The following is a 17,487-nucleotide window of genomic DNA, read 5'->3' as shown; positions in this document are numbered from 1 at the left end:
ATCCACGACGACCTCCTGCCCCCCCTTTATCTTCTCCGTCGGAGGTTTCACGGGGGTCCTGTCGATGGGCATGAAAGAGGACTCCCTCCGCGGTGGCAGGGAGATTCTGGGCCCCGAGGTCGCCACCACTGGTGTAGCCTCCACAGGCTGAGCCAGGGCCGCCGCGACTGTCTCGATAGAGGCCTTGGCCGGATGGATCAAGGCTTTCACCACCTTAGGTGCGCTCACCGCCTTCTCCTTGGGGGGAGGGTCACCACCTCGCTCCCCCTCCGATGGGGCCTTCGAGCACGACCGGGGTCTCTCCAGGAGCTTCGCCGGGTGCTCGGCCTTCCTCTTACCCGAGCCAGAGCGTTGGCTCGTGGTTGATGGCGCCGGGGAGGATGCGCCCTGCCTGGCGCCCGTAGAGCCCGACCGTTCGGCGCTCCCGGTGCCAGCAGACTTGCGGTGCTTGGCCTTCTGATGGACCCCCGTCGCCGGGGTGCCCTCAAAGGTCTTAGAAGACCGCTCGGACTTCTTCTTCTTCTTCTCGCCTGACGGACTCTTTCCTTCCAGCCAGTTGGCGAGACGCTGATGGCGGTCCTTCATGGTCCGCTCCGTCATATTGCCGCAAAACGCACAGTCCTTCTCCACGTGCGATTGTCTTCCTGCAGGCAGTAAAGGCAAAGGGAGTGTTCGTCCTCCTTAAAGACATTCTGAAGCTGGCATCCAGGGCAGACCCTGAACAGCTTTCCGGGCGTCGAGCTTCCCTTCTCCTGGGCCATGCTCGAGAAGGGCCTGAGAAACTTCTGGAGTCCTCCAAAAGCGTGGCTCGACAAAATCTTCACCCTTGAGGGGCGTAGAAGAATCCGACACGGGTCCCCGTTGATCGGATAAAGAAACGGTGGAGCTTGAGGCTCTTTTGACTGAAAAAGAGAACATTTTCCTAAGAAAAAGCGCGAAAAAAAAGCACTAACGCTTGAGAGCTATAGCACGAGGATCCCAACACTTGAATGTGCGGTAAAAATCTGAAGATGGCTGCCAGAGGCGGGGCTTAGGGAGAGGGCAGTCATTGGCTGTGGTCAGTATGACGCAGAGATCAGTGATTGGATACTACTACGAAAGACAGATCTGAAACGAAACTGATACTGATTTTTCTTTACCGAGGATTCCCAGCCTGACGACAGGGAATATTCATGAGCATGTGAATCCATGCCAGACCCCATGCTGGAGAAATGCTCCTCCCCCATGGAAAACCGTAAGTATTTCCGATGCGGGCTCCAAATGAGGATATGCATACAAGCATCCTGAAGGTCCACCACGCTGAGCCAGTCGCCCTTCTGTAGAGAGGTCTTTATATGGCCGGGGGTGATCATCTTGAATTTCTCTTGGAGAAGAGAAAGGTTGAACTGGAAAAGGTCTAGGACGGTGCGCAGGCAAGCCTGGTTGGTTTTGGGAACCGTGAAAAAACGGGAGTAGAAGCCCTACCTTCGCTCCTCTAGGGGAACGGGTTCCACCCCCTTGAGATCCAGAAGCTTCTGTACTTTGGCTCTGAGGGAGGGCACCCTCAACTGCTGGAAGCGAGGATTGAAGAGTGAGGTAGGGGGAAGGGGCAGGGGGAAGGGGCAAGTGGAAGCCCGTCCGAGCTACGGACGAGACCCACCAGTCCTCAGTGATGGTCTGCCACACCTCCCAGTGAGATGTAATGTGCCCTCCCACTGGGGTCTCGTGCGAGCGCCAAAAACCTTCATTCAGCGGGTTTCTCAGAGGTGGGACCCCCAGATCCTGAGGAGGGGGCTGAGGACCGAGAGAAAAACCAGCCACACTGATGACGCCGGCGGGAATTTCCAGCTGGAGGTTCAACTGTTTTCCGATCTAGAAACCCCCAGAAACCAGAGTAAGACCAAGGCTGCAAAGGTGTTCTCTGAGCCCTAAAAGGTGGTTTTACCAGGACCGACAAAGATTTGGCCGTCTGAGTGCTGTTCTTTGTTTTAGTCAGGTATACATCCGTTGACAAATGGAACAGTTCTTTGCCATCAAAAGGCAGGTCCAGAACTTTATCCTGCACCTCCTTTGAAAACATTGTGGCATGAAGCCAAGCCTGACGAGACGTGATGCGCCGCAGCCTCAAGCATATCCTGCGCCAGGACTCTGGCAACAAGCCAGCCTTAAAATCACTCAGCTTGTCCGCAGGAATGAATTCCGAAGACCTTTCCACATTTTATATTTGCCCCCGCTAAATTGAGCTCTGCGTTCACCTGGCACAACTGCAGAGCCGAATTAGCAAAGATCTTCCTCCCCAAAGAGTCAAGCAACTTGTCCTATTTGGCCAGAACCTGAGCCGCCGCTGTAGATGGCGCTGAAGCCGGTCTGGATTGAAGCGTAGCGGCCGCTACCACTGTGGAGGAAGGAAGCGGGCTAGACGCTAAGGCTACCTCCTCTGAAGTATGAAGCCTTTAACTAGCGTCAATCTTTTTGTTAACATGTAGTCCAGATTGTGGCTTATCCCAGACTTTGCGGACCGCAGCCAAAACGTCCTACTGAAAGAACAAGCCGGTGCGCTCCTGAGGAGAAAAGGTGAACGCCCCAGAAAGCACTCCTTCTTGCTGAGAGGGTGCCTCAGGTACTGGAACATCCAGAAGAGTCATGTCCAGTACCCGATCATGGAACGCCCTAACAGTGCAGGGCTGGTCATCGCCATCCTGATCCCCCTTGCACGCCATCCAACGCGTCCGGATCGACCTGCGTCACGTCTGGCTCCACCGGAGACCTGTCTATCGGAGATAAGGGCAGCGGAGGCGGAAGGGCTGGAGGTGGGCCAACTGGTAGAGGTGGGACAGCTGCCGGAACAATCGGTGCTGTGACGGGAACCGTCGGAACGGACCTAGGCCCCGGAGGGCAGATTTCCTTAAAAAAACCTCTGAAATATTCCTTAATGGGGTCGGAGTGCATTAGCTTCTGAAATTTTCTGAAGGCATCCTCCGCCAAAGGCTTAGACACTGTGGCAGGCAGAGGCCTCATGAGAGGAATGGTTCCTGGGGCGCAAAGGAGAGGGTTGCCAAGAAGGGCCCTCACCAGCCGGGTTGACGTAGATCAATGGCGCAGATGCCGCAGGGAGCGAGACCGAGTGCTGTAATGGCATCGGAGCATTCCAGTGAAACTGGACAAAACGGTGCACAAGGAAAACACTATTCACCCAAAAATATGCTCCCAGGACCCAAAGCCGATGGCATAGGGGTATGGTAAGAGTCCAAAATGGCTGTCACAGTTTGCGTGGGAACGGGCGCCATTTCGTCAACGCCTGAGGAGAACTGCGTCACATGTGTGAGTGAGTAAGGGGTCTTGACTTTAGCCTTGACACAAAGAACCTCGGCAGAGCCGGTACTGTGTGGCCTAGGAAGTTTGAGACATACTAATAGCCAAATTAGCCTCTGAAAGAGGAACCTCGGCAGCGCTGGTAATAGACGAATTACAGTCAGCGACCTCACTCAGTGCCCCCTTAACAGAACCGGTATCCCCACTAGAGCTAGACCGATGAGGAACCCACTTCACTGACAACACCTTAACAGGCCTCACAGTTCTGTCCATCACCTTAGCATCTGATAGAGGAACCTCGGACCACAGTCCGGTAACAGCTCCCTCATGAGGGGCCTCGAACCTTGGTTCGGTACAGAAAACCTCAATAGAGGCCTCGGGGCACGCCCCCTTGTCTGTATAGGAAGCTCCAGACAAGGAGACCTTGAAGCAAGCTCCAGGACCCACCACCTCAGTAGAACTGGGCCGTTAAATAGCCCCCACAGGAGGAACCTGTGATTGCAATCCAGTGTGAGTAGGCCCCTTACAGAGGCCCTCGGAGAAAACTCTGCTACTTTTCTTAGGCCTAGAAGGCACCTCACGGGAAACCCTGGTGACAGAGCTTTTAAAGCCCCTCCTAAACTATGAAGACCCCGGGAAGGAGTCCCCTGGTCGGGGTGACCTAAAAACGAAAGAATTTAACGGTTGTCTTTTCTTCTCATCGATGAAACTCTGAAAACACGGAGGAGGAACATGCTGAAACACCTCCTCCCACCGTTCCACACAACATAGAAGTGCCGGGACAGAAAGGGAATTGCAGTAGAAGCACAAGTCGCATTGGTGGTCCGGACCCAAACACTCTAAACAAAGAGGATGGGGATCTACCCTAGCGAAACGTCGTTCGCAGGAAGAACAATAAGGAAAATCTAACCGAAAAGGCATAGACGGACTACTGCGCGACCGCTAAACCGGAGCAGGAGAGGACGACACTGGAAGGAAAAAATCTTCCGAAGATGCAAGTGCGTCCAGTCCCAAACGTGTGGAGAAAAGGCCTGATGGGCGATGCGCTGGGCAGAGCCAAGCAGGGCAGGGTTACGGCCACGTGCGGTACCCTGCGTAAAAAGAGAAGGAACAAGTTACTTACCTGTAACTGTTCTCCAGCATGGGTCTGGCATGGATTCACATGCTCCTAAATATTCCCCGTCAGGCTGGGAATCCTCGGTAAAGAAAAAATCAGTATCAGTTTCGTTTCTGATCTGTCTTTCTTAGTAGTAACCAATCACTGATCTCTGGATCATACTGCCCGCAGCCAATGACTGCCCTCTCCCTAAGCCCCGCCTCCGGCAGCCATCCTCAGATTTGGTAGCACGCCAAGTGGCAGCATGACCAACTGAAGAGCCGCAGAGGGGTAGGTGGGAGGGTTCGCATGTGAATCCATGCCAGACCCATGCTGGAGAACAACAGTTACAGGTAAGTAACTTGTTCCTTCTCCAGCATGGGGTCTGGCATGGATTCACATGCTCATGAATAAAAGAATACATAGCAGTATACACATGCACAACCACGGGAGGTGGCAACAGGCTCAACATTAAGCAATACAACAACTCAACATTAAGCATCTCTTACCTCCTCACCAGGCTCATCTTAAGCGAACAGGTTGCGCAGCACTGCTTGGCCGACCCTGGACTCCTTCCTGGAGTCCCGATCGACGCAGTAGAATCTTGTGAAGGTGTGCGTCGACCTCCACGTAGCAGCCCTGCAGATGTCCAGCAGGGGTACACCAGACAGGAACACCGTGGTAGCAGCGATCGCTCTGGTCAAATGGGCTCTCGGACGGCCAGGCAGCAGTCGGTTTGCCAACCGGTGACAATGCATGATGCAGCCGGAGAGCCATCTGGAAATGGAAGTCTTCGAGAGAGCCTTCCCTTGATTCACAGACCCAAAGTTCACGAATAGCTGTGACGTCTTCCGAAAACTCTTCGTGCTGTCCACGTAGAACTTCAGTGCTCTAGCTACATCCAGCGAGTGCAAAGTCCTCTCGGCCGGCGTCGAAGGCGACGGGAAGAAAACTGGTAACACCAAGGGCTCGTTGAGGTGGAAGTCCGACGGCACCTTGGGCATGAAGGAGGGGTGCGTCCTAAGCACTACCCTTGTGTCATGAAAAGTCAAGTATGGAGGCTTGCAAGATAGGGCCTGAATCGCTCCCACTCGTCGTGCAGAGGTGATGGCCACGAGGAACGTTGTCCTCCATGGCAGGAACTTCAAGCGCGCCGAGTGCATAGGCTCGAATGGGGCTCCCATGAGCCTGGTCAGCACCACATTAAGTTCCCACGCCGGGGCAGGAGCCTTCACCGGCGGGAATGAACGGAATAGTCCCTTCATAAATTCCTTTACCAGGCGATAAGACCACAAGGACGCCCGTCCCGTAGTCCTGGTACATCGGGAGATGGCAGCCAGATGTATTTTTATGGAGGTGTGAGCCAGTCCAGCTTTGGCCAGAAACAGTAAGTACAGCAGCACTTGAGGGGCCGTAATCCGCAGAGGGTTAATCTTCTGTGCATGGCACAAGACAGAGAACCTCTTCCATTTATGACCGTAACACTTGAGAGTTGAGGACGCCCAGGCCTTTGCAAGAACCTCTCTGCAATCAGCCGAGATATCGTACCCTCCAAACTCTAGCACTGCAGGAGCCAGGCCTGCAAGTTCAGCGACTGTGGGTCATGGTGTAGAATGGCGCCTCCTTCTCTGGAGAGAAGATCCGCATCCACCGGCAGCCTTACTGGCGGGGAACTTGACAAGTCCAGAAGGTCCGGGAACCAGATCTGCCTCGGCCACCCCGGTGCGACGAGGATCATCCTGCACCTGGACATCTTGAGTTGGCTGATGAGGCGGAGCAGCAACGGAGGGAACGCGTATAGAAACAGGCCGTCCCAAGGGAACGAGAAAGCATCGCCCATGCTCCTCGGCTGTGGGAACCTGCTGGCGAACCTCTGGCACTTGGAGTTCGTCGCCGTCGCGAACAGGTCGATCTGGGGTTTGCCCCATCGTTGGAAGAGTCGATCCACTTGATCCTGGCTCAGTTCCCACTCGTGGCACGAGCGCAGCTCCCTACTGAGCGAGTCGGCGATGGTGTTTTTTATTCCTGCCAAGTGGAAGGGAACCAGAAACATCCCCTGGGCGACAGCGCAGTGCCACAGATCCTGGGCCTCCTTGGATAGGGCTGGGGATCTGGTGCCTCCCTGCATCTGTATGTAGAACATCGTGGTGGTGTTGTCGGTGAAGATCCTCACCATCTTGTCCTTGAGGGACGGGAGGAACGACTTGAGCGCCCAGAACACTGCTCGGAGCTCCAAGATGTTGATGTGAAGAGACCTCTCCTCCGGGAGCCAATGGCCTCTTGCGTGGAGATCTCCGGTGTGGGCCCCCCCCAACCCTCCAGAGAGGCGTCCGTAGTCACCGTCTCCTGAAACGCCGGGGTTTGAAAGTCAGTGCCTGTCTTGAGGTGAGCCCGGGTGCCCCACCATAGGATCGCCTGACGGAACTCCTCGTCGAGGGGGATCCTGTCTTCGAAGCAGCCCCCAACATGAACCCAGCGGGCGTCGAGGAACTCCTGTAGCAGACGCATCCGAAGTCTGCAAAGGGGTACAAGGTAGATGCATGAGGACATCATCCCGAGAAGGGACTTGATGGTCCTCACCCTGGCCACGTCCATGGCTAAAAGTCGCCGTACCTTGCCCAGGATGGTTTTGGTCCTCTCCTCTGAAGGGGAGGCCAATTGCTCCACTGTATGGAGCTTCGCCCCCAAAAACAGTGCTACTTGTGACGGAACCAGGTGGGATTTGGGGTAGTTGATAGAGAACCCCAGCTCTGTGAGCAACCGGACGGTCCTCGCCGTATGATCGACGGCGAGTTCCCTTGACTTTGCCCGGATTAGCCAGTCGTCCAGGCAGGGGTAGACGTGGATCCCCTGCAGGTGCAGCCGCGCCGCCACTGGTGCCAGGCACTTGGTGAAAACCCTGGGTGCCGACTTTAATCCGAACGGTAGGGCTCTGAATTGGTAGTGGCGTCCTTGAACCACGAACCTGAGGAACTTCCTGTGCCTTTCTAGAATGGGGATGTGGAAGTAGGCATCCTCCGGGTCCAGCGACGATAGGAAGTCGCCTTCCTCCAGCTGTCCCAGTACGTGCTGGAGGGTGACCATCCTGAATTTCTGCGCCTTGATGTATTTGTTTAACCGACGCAGGTCTAGGATGGGGCGCCAACCGCCTGTCTTCTTCCTGACGAGGAAGTACCCTGAGTACACTCCGGAGCCCCAGAGCCTCCTGGGGACGAGCTCGATGGCACCTTTCTTGAGCATCGCCTTTACCTGCAACAGCAGTTGAGGCACGTGATTCTCCTTCCTGGCCACGGGAGGAATGCGAGGGCACTTCTTTAGGAATTCCAGTGAGTGCCCGTTGGCCAGGGTGTCCAACACCCAACGATCGGTGGAGATGGACTCCCACACCCTGACGAACTACGTCAGTCGGCCTCCCACTGGGGTGCTTCGGTGGGGGCCCGACCATCCAGCCGGGTCAGTCTTGCTTGGACGCGGCCTTGCCGCCTTGGTGACGACGGCGGGAACCCCCTTGCTTGCCGCGACCTCTGTAGGCCTCCTGGGAAGAGGAGCGGGCCGCCTGGCGATAGGTGGAGGAGCCACCGCTGGATCCTTTGGTGGCCCCCCGTTTACCTCCAGAGCTCCGAAAGTGTCGTCGATTTTGAAGCACTCCAAGGACCCGGGCTGTCTCCGAGTCGGTCTTGATGGCCTGTAGAGACTCATCCACCTCCTTACCAAAGAGGTTGTTGCCGTCGAACGCCATGTCCAACACTCTGGTCTGGACATCCTGGCGAAAGTCTGTCGCCTTGAGCCATCCTCGTCGTCGGAGGCAAACTCCGTTGCCCAGTTGGCGAAATCCGGTATCAGCAATGTCCGTTGCCACCGTAATGGCGTGATCCGACGCCACCTCGCCCTCCTGCAGAATTTCTAGGGCCTCCGCCCTTTTGTCATCAGGCAGGAAATCTAGCAGGGGAGCTATCTTGAACCAGAGCTCCCTGTCGTAGCGGGCCACAATCGCTAAGGCATTGGCCGCCTTAATCGTCGTCGCCGCTGACTAGATGACCCGTCGTCCCATAGAGTCCAACTTCTTGCCCTCGCTGTCCGACGGGGAAGTGGAAGTTGAAACCGCCGCGCCCGCTGCCTTCTTCTTAGCCGCTGCCGAGATGACAGAGTCCGGCGTGGGCTGGGCCCTGAGGCACAAGGGGGCAGAATCGGGGACTCGGTACTTCTTCTCGTACCTGTCCCTCTTTGCGGGTGTCGCGGCAGGGTTCTTGAGGACAGCAAGCCCCTCGTCCCAGATGTCGAGTAAAGGCACCGCAAGGACCGTCTTCCTCTTAGCCTCTCGTCGTTGGTACAGAAACCCCTCCTTTTTCTGTTCTTCAGGGCAGAGCTGGAAGAGCTCGGATGCCCTGGTTATCATAGCGTGGAAAGAGCCAACCTGCTCTCCGCGGGGGAGGAAGGGGGGGAGAAATCGACGGGATGTTTGCTGTGTCATCGCCGCCTTCGTCGTCCGTCCCCGTCGCCATATCCTCTCCCGGCGAGGGGGATGAGGGGTCCACCGGCCTCGCGGGCATGAAGGGCAGAGAGGGGTGGACTCTCCTCCGCTTGTTCGGAGGGTTTCCTGACGGGCCTGGTTCTGGATCCTCCGTCGGGGTCCGTGGTAATCTCGTCCTTATCTCCGTACATAAGGATTGGATTGCCAACAAAATGGCCGCCGAGCTATCCTGGGGCTCGGGCAATGGCTGCGACGGACGGGATGGCCGTTCCACTGGGCCCTGTTTGTCCTCCTCGTCGCTATCTTCGATCACGTCAGCAGGGACCGTCCCCTGGGATTGAACCTTTTCGAACCTCTCGTTGAGGCCTATGGACCCCTTGTTGAGGCCTATGGACCTTTCGTTGAGGCCCCTCTCGGTCTCCACCAGTTCCTCCTCAGAGGCTGATTCAGAGTCTGTAGCGGCCACCGCCCCCCCTCTTTTTCAGCCGGGGGCTTCACAGGCGTCTTAGTGGTGGGCTGGAAAGAGGATTCCCTCTGCGGCGGCAGGTATACTCTGGGCCCAGAGGCTGTTTCCATTGGCGTAGTCTCAGCCAGCTCCGCCAGGGTCGCAGAGACCACTTCGGTAGAGGCCTTACCCGGGTGGATCAAGGCCCTCACCACCTTAGGTGCGTCCTGGGCCTTCACCTTGAGGGGAGGGTCAACGCCTCGCTCCCCCTTCGAGATCGACCGGGTCCGCTCCAGCAGTAGTTCTGTGTGGTCTAAGTTTCTCTGGGATACATTTAAAGGGGAGGTCAGCGCTCTGGCAAAGAAACCTATAGTGAACTTCATGATAAGTAGGGAAGATATTATCTGTATAATTAAAGCGATGAAGTCCTCCAGAGCTCCTGGCCCGGATGGGCTCTGTAAGATCATAGTTGAGGAGAACCCGGATGTCTGGGCAGATATTTTGTCTATTATATAGAAAATTGATTGATACAGGAATCATGCCCTACTCTTGGAAACTGTCCAATATAATACCAGGCTATAAAGCTGGTGCACGTAGCATGCCTTAGAGCTATCATCTTTTGGCTCTTACAGATATATCCAGTAAGATATTCTGCACATTTGCTCTTAATGACATCATTATTTGGATAGAGAAGGAGATCATCTTAGTCAAGGCCTGTACAGGCTTTCGTAAAGGATGCTCAACAGTTGACAATATATTTATTGTCAACACTCTTGTAGAGCAAACCAAGTGCATGGATAAATTACCTCTCTACATGCTCTATGGAGATTTTTCCTCCGCTTTCGATACGGTTGACCGCAAAAGATTGTGGAAGTTGAAGCTTCTTGGGATGCTGGAACATCGAATATACATGTGTAGAATGATCTATGAGGAGAGCATGGCCAGAATCAGATTAGATGCTATAGGCCTGATGTCTGATGCTATATTAATTGAAAGAGGGGGTCAGGCAGAGGTGCGTTCTGGCCCCGACCTTATATAATCTGTATATGGCAGACTTTGGCAATATAATTGTGGAAAACAATGAATGCCTTTCCCAAAATAGGGGCTTGTAAGATCGGATGGATCAGCTATGCCGACGACATTGTTGTGTTTGATAACACGTACATTGGTATATGTAATAGTGCTAAAGCTGTGTGTAAATATGCCAAGAATAATGGACTTAAAGTCAATCTAAAACGCAATTTATGGTGGTTGGCAACAGATGTAGTAAAAATCTCTATCAACTGCTCCCTAGGTAAATTCTGCAGTTAATTGCTACAAATATCTAGGCCATGAAATATGCAACGATTGGAAGAAAATTAATACTGTTATTAAAGAAAATAAAAAAGCCAAGTTTAGGCCTACGCTTAGTGCAGTAATGTTGTTCAAAAAGAAAACTGCAGGATATAGTATCCTTGTATTATTAATATCTAGAAGCAAAAACTGGCTGACCTCTTCCTCTGTGCCTTGAAATCCTCCTATTCTGATTGGACTGATTGGGCTAACGTTATAGAGGGAACAATATGGAGACTGTTGGTCTCTCCAATTATACACCTATTCAGTCGGTTTGCTTAGAAGTTGGTTTACATCTTTGTCCTCTCACACTGATTTTAACCGGGCCAAACTTTACTGGAGGATTAAATTTGCACGACCCAATTCATTGTTATCGATTCTTTTGGAAGGTTTAACTAGGGGGAAGGTGCATATACTGAACAAATTTCAAGAAGTGAATCTGCATTTCTTTGAGAGGATAGGATGGACTCCTAAATGGGAGTATGGGGTGGGTTGGCTGTTAAAATCTCTTAAGGAAGCTGCTGAGAAATGGGAATGGGTTGTTTGTCATGATGCTGTACCCAAACTGAAATCTTTACATACCTTTTCTAAAATATGTTTTGGATATAAAAAGGTGCAAAAGTATCTAAAATTATTACCCTCTCCTACAACTCGCAGAATCTTTATGGAAATCAGATTAAACCGTCTGAATGTCCTAGAAGTGAGGGGACCGAACAAAAAAGGTTGCAGTTACCCGTAGATAAACTGCACATCCTCCTATTATTGATTCCTATAAGTTCATATGTAGAGAACGTTGCCTAATCCCCTCCAAAAACAACCCTATTTGAAGAGTATATATTTAAGGTACAAGACAGCGTGTCGGAACTCATTTGTTTAAAATGTATTTCATCATATTTTAATTGTGGAATTTGTTTTACAAAAAGAGCATATCAAAAATATATTAATAACACATCTATAAACAAGCCAATTGCTAGACAATACACATTTTATCACATCAACCGAAAAGAAGCTCACATCTCACATATCATTCCTTACATACTCCTTCATCCCCATACATACAAACAACCACTCATACTTGTGCAGAAAACGCAATCCTGGTAGTTTTGTTCTGTGACTCAGAACATCCCATCCATTGGGTTTAACATTTTAACAATTCGAAATACGCCTATTTGACATTATTTTGTTTATAAAAATATATAAACACTGGGTGGATGTTCCAAAGTAATTATTTATGGACACATATTGATCCCCATATTTTATCTGTGTGAACCCAAGTTAGCGCCAGCTCTGGGAAGAGTAGGCTCTATGGTGTTGTCGACTCGAGTTTCTGGCCGCCAGAACGGTCGATACAGCTTCTGTCTGGTGCACCTCATCAGGACGTATACATTATAAACAATTACTAAAAGCAAAATTCTTATTGATGTGAACTGACACATTTCATTCAATTTCAAAGCTAATTTCTTTCGCTTCACAAAGTGTTGCAATTGGTAATCCAAGTATCTTTTTTCCTTCAGAAGAGTCGCTTTGTCTAGCAAGCTGCTTTTTTCTCTCTCCCAAATTGTGAAGCACCTCAGGTAGGTCTCCTCGTGTGTTATGCACAGGCTCCGGCCAACGGCTGCATTGTCTTCTTAGTTATAATGTTGTGGTATCTGGGAAATGTGCAACCTGCGTCACAAAGGTTTGGAATCAATCGTTCCACAACTTCTGCAGAAAACAAACGACACCGAGCACTTCTTCGGCAATGCCAGTCAACGTCTTTTTTACGTGCGCAGCGTCGGGGATGACGACGCACCGCACGAAGAAGCGAAAGACACAGACAATGCTGCCGCGTGGGAACAGGAATCTGCATTTCTTTGAGAGGATAGGATGGACTCCTAAATGGGAGTATCGGTTGGGTTGGCTGTTAAAATCTCTTAAGGAAGCTGCTGAGAAAGGGGACTGGGTTGTTAGTCATGATGCTGTACCCAAACTGAAATCTTTACATACCTTTTCTAAAATATGTTTTGGATATAAAAAGGTGCAAAAGTATCTAAAATTATTACTCTCGCCTACAACTCGTAGAATCTTTATGGAAATCAGATTAAACCGTCTGAATGTCCAAGAAGTGAGGGGAGCCTGGACAGGAATGGCTATTGAGTCCAGAACTTGCATATTATGTCTTGACTGTAACATGGTGGAATCAGCTAGACATGTAATGACCTGTTAAAAAATGAGCCCAATATATAAAAAATATTTTGCTAAATTTGAGTTCGAAGAAGATTATATTAAATCTGAAGCATTTTGGCTACGCTGCCTCAGGATATAATAATGGGCTGATAATTGCGATTACTCATATCTGGAAATATGCCAATGTACATCTTCATAAATTTGAGGATGTAAAACTGTTGGTGAACCTTGAATTGATGTCTAAAAAAGTTCAGTAGACCATTGTGATGGCTTTTCTTCCTTTTTCTTCTCTGTACGGTTTATGTAATTTTATTGGTTTTGTGTTGGTGTACAATTTTTTATTTTTCTATATAATCATGTATAATGCCTTTTATGATGCATTTCTCTTGCTTGAAAAATGTGTGTTAAAGGTTATAACTAAATACACACAAAAAAGGTAGCTAATAAGACAGGCAGTCAAACTTTACAGGAGGAAAGCAAGCCAAAAGGCAAGTCGCAAGCAGCCAGTGATAGTTCCGATCCTAACATTTTGTACAGGACATTGGAAATATAAACACATTTTCCAACTGATGAAAAAACTGAATTTGCTGATAGTTTAGATTCTTCTGCTAGATTATTCACTTTATTGTTAAATAACCATAAACAGTCACAGACACAGGAAAGAGGCAAACATACCTGCTAACGTTGCAGCTGCAGCTAACCCAGCTGCAGTATATGGGTCAGTACTTGGATGAGCAGCACTAATAATATAAGGATTTGGCATGAATGCAGCAGGAGCAAGACCTGAGAAAACACCTGCTGGAAGAAATGGTTTTTTACATTAATTGCCTGTTTTCAGTCACAAGAAAATAATACTGGTTTCATCAATTAATAAGGCAAAGTCAGTTGATTAACTCAGCTAAATTGATCACACCACCTAGGATAACCTTGAAAGGTGCTATGGTTCTAAATTTAAATCCTACCTTATTGCAATACATGGAGGAGGAGAGGCAGAGGAGACTGTATTCAGATTCCATCTCCCCCAATGTGATACTCGCACCTCATCCCACAACCACCCAAACCTCAGCTACTCCTTAACTCCCTTATACTTCTTCCTGACGAAACTCACTACGACTCTGAAATGCATAATATCTGACAAATACTTCTAACTGACCAACATCATCATCTGCAACACTGTAACTGCATCCTTTGCTCATTCCTCTCACCACTGTAACTGCATCCTTTGCTCATTCCTCTCACCTATGTAAGAAAGGTATTCGTATAAACCTCTTGACTAACGAAGTCAGCCGATCTGTCCCACTGGCATTAGACCGTCTCAGTTCGAACACCCCAGATTTTAAATACTCACACCAACCACTCCATTATAATCTGTCCGCTGTGCCATTGCGCCCACCCTCTCAACATCTTCCTTTCAGGATCTTGATCACTCCTCAAATCTCTTCCAACCGAAATACCAAAGTCCTGAAAGGCCCACAACTTGCAGTTGGGCTCCATTCTGGTAATTCTCCGGTCGCACTCCGTAAACTACAACCGATTTTGGTAAATCATTCAAGTTCATTTTCTACTCTAAATTCTTCTATCGATCAACCACTGATGAGTATTGTACATTTCATAGTGTGCTTCTACACTCCACCCACCTGTTTCTAAAACACGAAAAACAAAAATTCAGACCAGACTATGGCCCGCTCAATAACGCCAAATGAGGGTTTTCTTTTTAGCTCTATTTACACACCCCTTCCCGACTCCAACAAATTTGCATTTCTGAAGTGCAATAAGGTAGTGGTATCTCTTTATACACCATTATCATGATCGCACTTTCATTCCCTCTTGCCAGCAACCTTCGAAGATGAATTACCCCCTGGCCAGCCAATAAACTAGGACAACCATGTGCGTCCACCACTCTTCGGGCTTCCTAAAAGGAATCACTACACATCCAGTTATCACCCTAACCTCACCACCACTCATTCTGCCAAGCTATCCATGACCCTGCAAACCATACTTGCACACATCTCTTCTTTCTTTTCATTCCGATGCAAAACTTGCCAGCTACCTCTCCTCAAAAATATTTTCAATAAAAAACACCCCGTCAGGCAACCACACGCCCGCCTTTCTTCTCTGTCACCCAGCCCCCACCTCAGAATCAAACTGCCCCACAAGGAGGCACCTACAGTATCCTCAAGCCAGCCGCCGCCTCCTCAAACTACTCTCTTATTAGCAGCCTTTTTCCTGTCTCATCTGACCAAAATGTCACTTTACTGTATATTTTCTGAGTCCTTTCCAGGTGGGCGTTGTTGGGCCCACTTTGAGGAAGCTCGCAACTACACCTAAAAACCTAATCAATTATCAGCATGTCTCTCCCCTTTCCCACTATTCCAAAGTTCTCAAATATTTGGTCTTCAACCAAATAATGGACTAGCTGGAAGCCATTTGATTCACTAGCCACCTCTAATCTGAGTCCGGTAGCATACAGTCCACTAAAACACACCATCACGTCTTGAACGCCCTAACAAATGCTCACCAGTGCATGAATGATCTATACTTGTTCTCCTGTGTCTCTTAGCAGCCTTTGATACAGCCGATTTTACATTACCGTGGTCACAGGCATTTTTTCGGCCAAACTAATATTTGCAGGGTTGCTGCAATGTTCTGTCATTCGACGCCCCATTTTCACACTGTACACCACCTTTATCAGAAAACCTCTCCTCCCGTTTACGTTTTGATGCTCAAATTTTCTAATCATTTTCCCCTCCTTTAATCTTGAACTATCTTCTAACATTACAAACTGCATATCTACTGCTTTAAGCTGCTGAATGGTGCTAAACTCCTCTAAAACTGAAGTGGGTGTTCTCTGTAACATTCCTTACACCCTGCTCTCATACCTCCCCCACACCTATTAAAACCTAACCCCGCTGACCCACTGACTACCAAGGCTTGTAATCCGGGGATTTGACATTGCTACAGCTACCAGGCCGAACCTCATTCTTAAAACAGAATACTGTGGATTATAAGGCCAGTTTTTAGGGCCTCTCAACATTTTGCTCCCCGTCCCCTTATCTTGTGATCTCTGAACCAATCTGCACCTGTGGGATATTCGCTATGGACCATTCTACTCACCTTGAACGCTGTCACTTTGGGCGATAATTACCTGCAGGTGGACATTTTCAAGCACCCTGTAAGAGTTCAGAGATCAAGCCCAATAAATGGATTTTCATCACTTATCTGATTTTATTTTTAAAAGTCATTCTCTCCCTTCCTGTAAATATGAATTCTTACCATCTATTTTTAGTAACACTAATTATTCCCATGGGACTCTAGCCCAACCACTACACGTTTGCTCATCAAATAATAATGAGCTTTCCAAGCCGTAACCTCTAAAACATCCTGCAATCCTCAATCATCTCCATGCAGCACCTTCACACAGGCTGGCAATCAATGCTAAAACACCTCCAATAAAAACCCTTGTGTTTAAATCCATACAGAGGCAATCCACCCGAACTTAAACCAATTAAATCTTACACTACATACACACCCTCGCAATCTACGCTTCAAAGCTCTGCCAATTAAACTGTGTACATATACCTGAATTTGAACAGCTCTCAACCGAAGGATATCAATATATACCCGATACAGACTACTGACTTTTCCAGAGATGGTAAAACTCAAGAGTTGCATATTCATGTATCTGTGTTCAGAGCTATTGGTTTTGACAGATTTTCCTTTCAGCAAAGTAAAATACAAAAAGAATTGCACCCATTTGATTGTGTGATAAAGAAAACAAATGTTCAATGCAAGTTACATGAAAGGGTACTTATTGGAAGCTAGTGGAAAGGAGTGTTTAAAAAACACATTTTTGTAAGTGATAAGCATAAGAGAAACTACAAAAAGGTTTTGTTGGGGTGGGCCCATAGCCACCTTAACCCAAAGCGGGCCCACCACCTAAGCAACAAGTGCACGTTTTGAACATAAAGCAAATTTATTGTAGAATCGTCCGAAGAGGAGCTAGGTGATGCTGCAGAGTCAAACTAACCGAACCACACAAGTTGACACATTATATGCATTTTTGCAACAATTAAAACAAGATGGCAGCCAAGGCAGCATGACGCAGCAGTAAATCGGCCCAGACAACAGTCCCATGATTGAAAAATCCGACACCCAGGAGCTACTTCCAGATCCTGCTTTATGAATTTCAATTACCCATGTAACATAACTATAGAACAGTGTGTCTGCCAAAAGGAAAGACCAGATTCTCCAGTGTTAGACTTAACACAGCAGCCAGACTTAACATCAGGGGAAAGGCTAGCAAGGAGATTTAATTACTCCCCACAAATAAACACACCACATTGATAATGAAAAGTATAAACCTATTACCAGGTCACATTTATAATCTCCATGAGAGGGTAATAAGCACTTAAGTGAAATAACAGTTTTTCAGAGGTAAGAGTAAACACCTGGTCAACTAGGAACAAGTTACTTACCTGTAACAGTTGTTCTCCAGCATGGGTCTGGCATGGATTCCCATGCTCATGAATATTCCCAGTCAGGCTGGGAATCCTCGGTAAAGAAAAAAATCACTTTCACTTAAACTGAACGGTCTTTCTCCTAACAACCAATCACTAAGCTCTGGGTCACACTGCCCCCAGCCAATGACTGCTCTATACCTAAGCCCCTCCTCTGGCAGCCAGCTTC

General features: G+C 49.2%; 1 protein-coding gene across 7 annotated transcripts in view; it reads right to left on the bottom strand.

Annotated features, from left to right (window-relative positions):
• The window catches only part of PUM2 (pumilio RNA binding family member 2), a 2,101,998-nt gene that overhangs the window by 1,496,881 nt on the left and 587,630 nt on the right, over window positions 1–17,487 (bottom strand). For 5 of the 7 annotated variants that reach the window (XM_069605904.1, XM_069605906.1, XM_069605907.1 and 2 more), the window contains one exon: window positions 13,477–13,599. In XM_069605904.1, coding sequence (XP_069462005.1) covers window positions 13,477–13,599 — 123 coding nt within the window. The remainder of the gene's footprint in view (window positions 1–13,476; window positions 13,600–17,487) is intronic. The other 2 variants (XM_069605903.1, XM_069605908.1) reach the window with 1 other exon arrangement.

Source organism: Ambystoma mexicanum, chromosome 4p (genome assembly GCF_040938575.1).
Source record: "Ambystoma mexicanum isolate Mex_15411 chromosome 4p, UKY_AmexF1_1, whole genome shotgun sequence".
NCBI classification, from domain to species: domain Eukaryota; kingdom Metazoa; phylum Chordata; class Amphibia; order Caudata; family Ambystomatidae; genus Ambystoma; species Ambystoma mexicanum.
The sequence above is the reverse complement of the archived record's forward strand: the minus strand, read 5'-3'. Positions and strand labels throughout refer to the sequence as shown.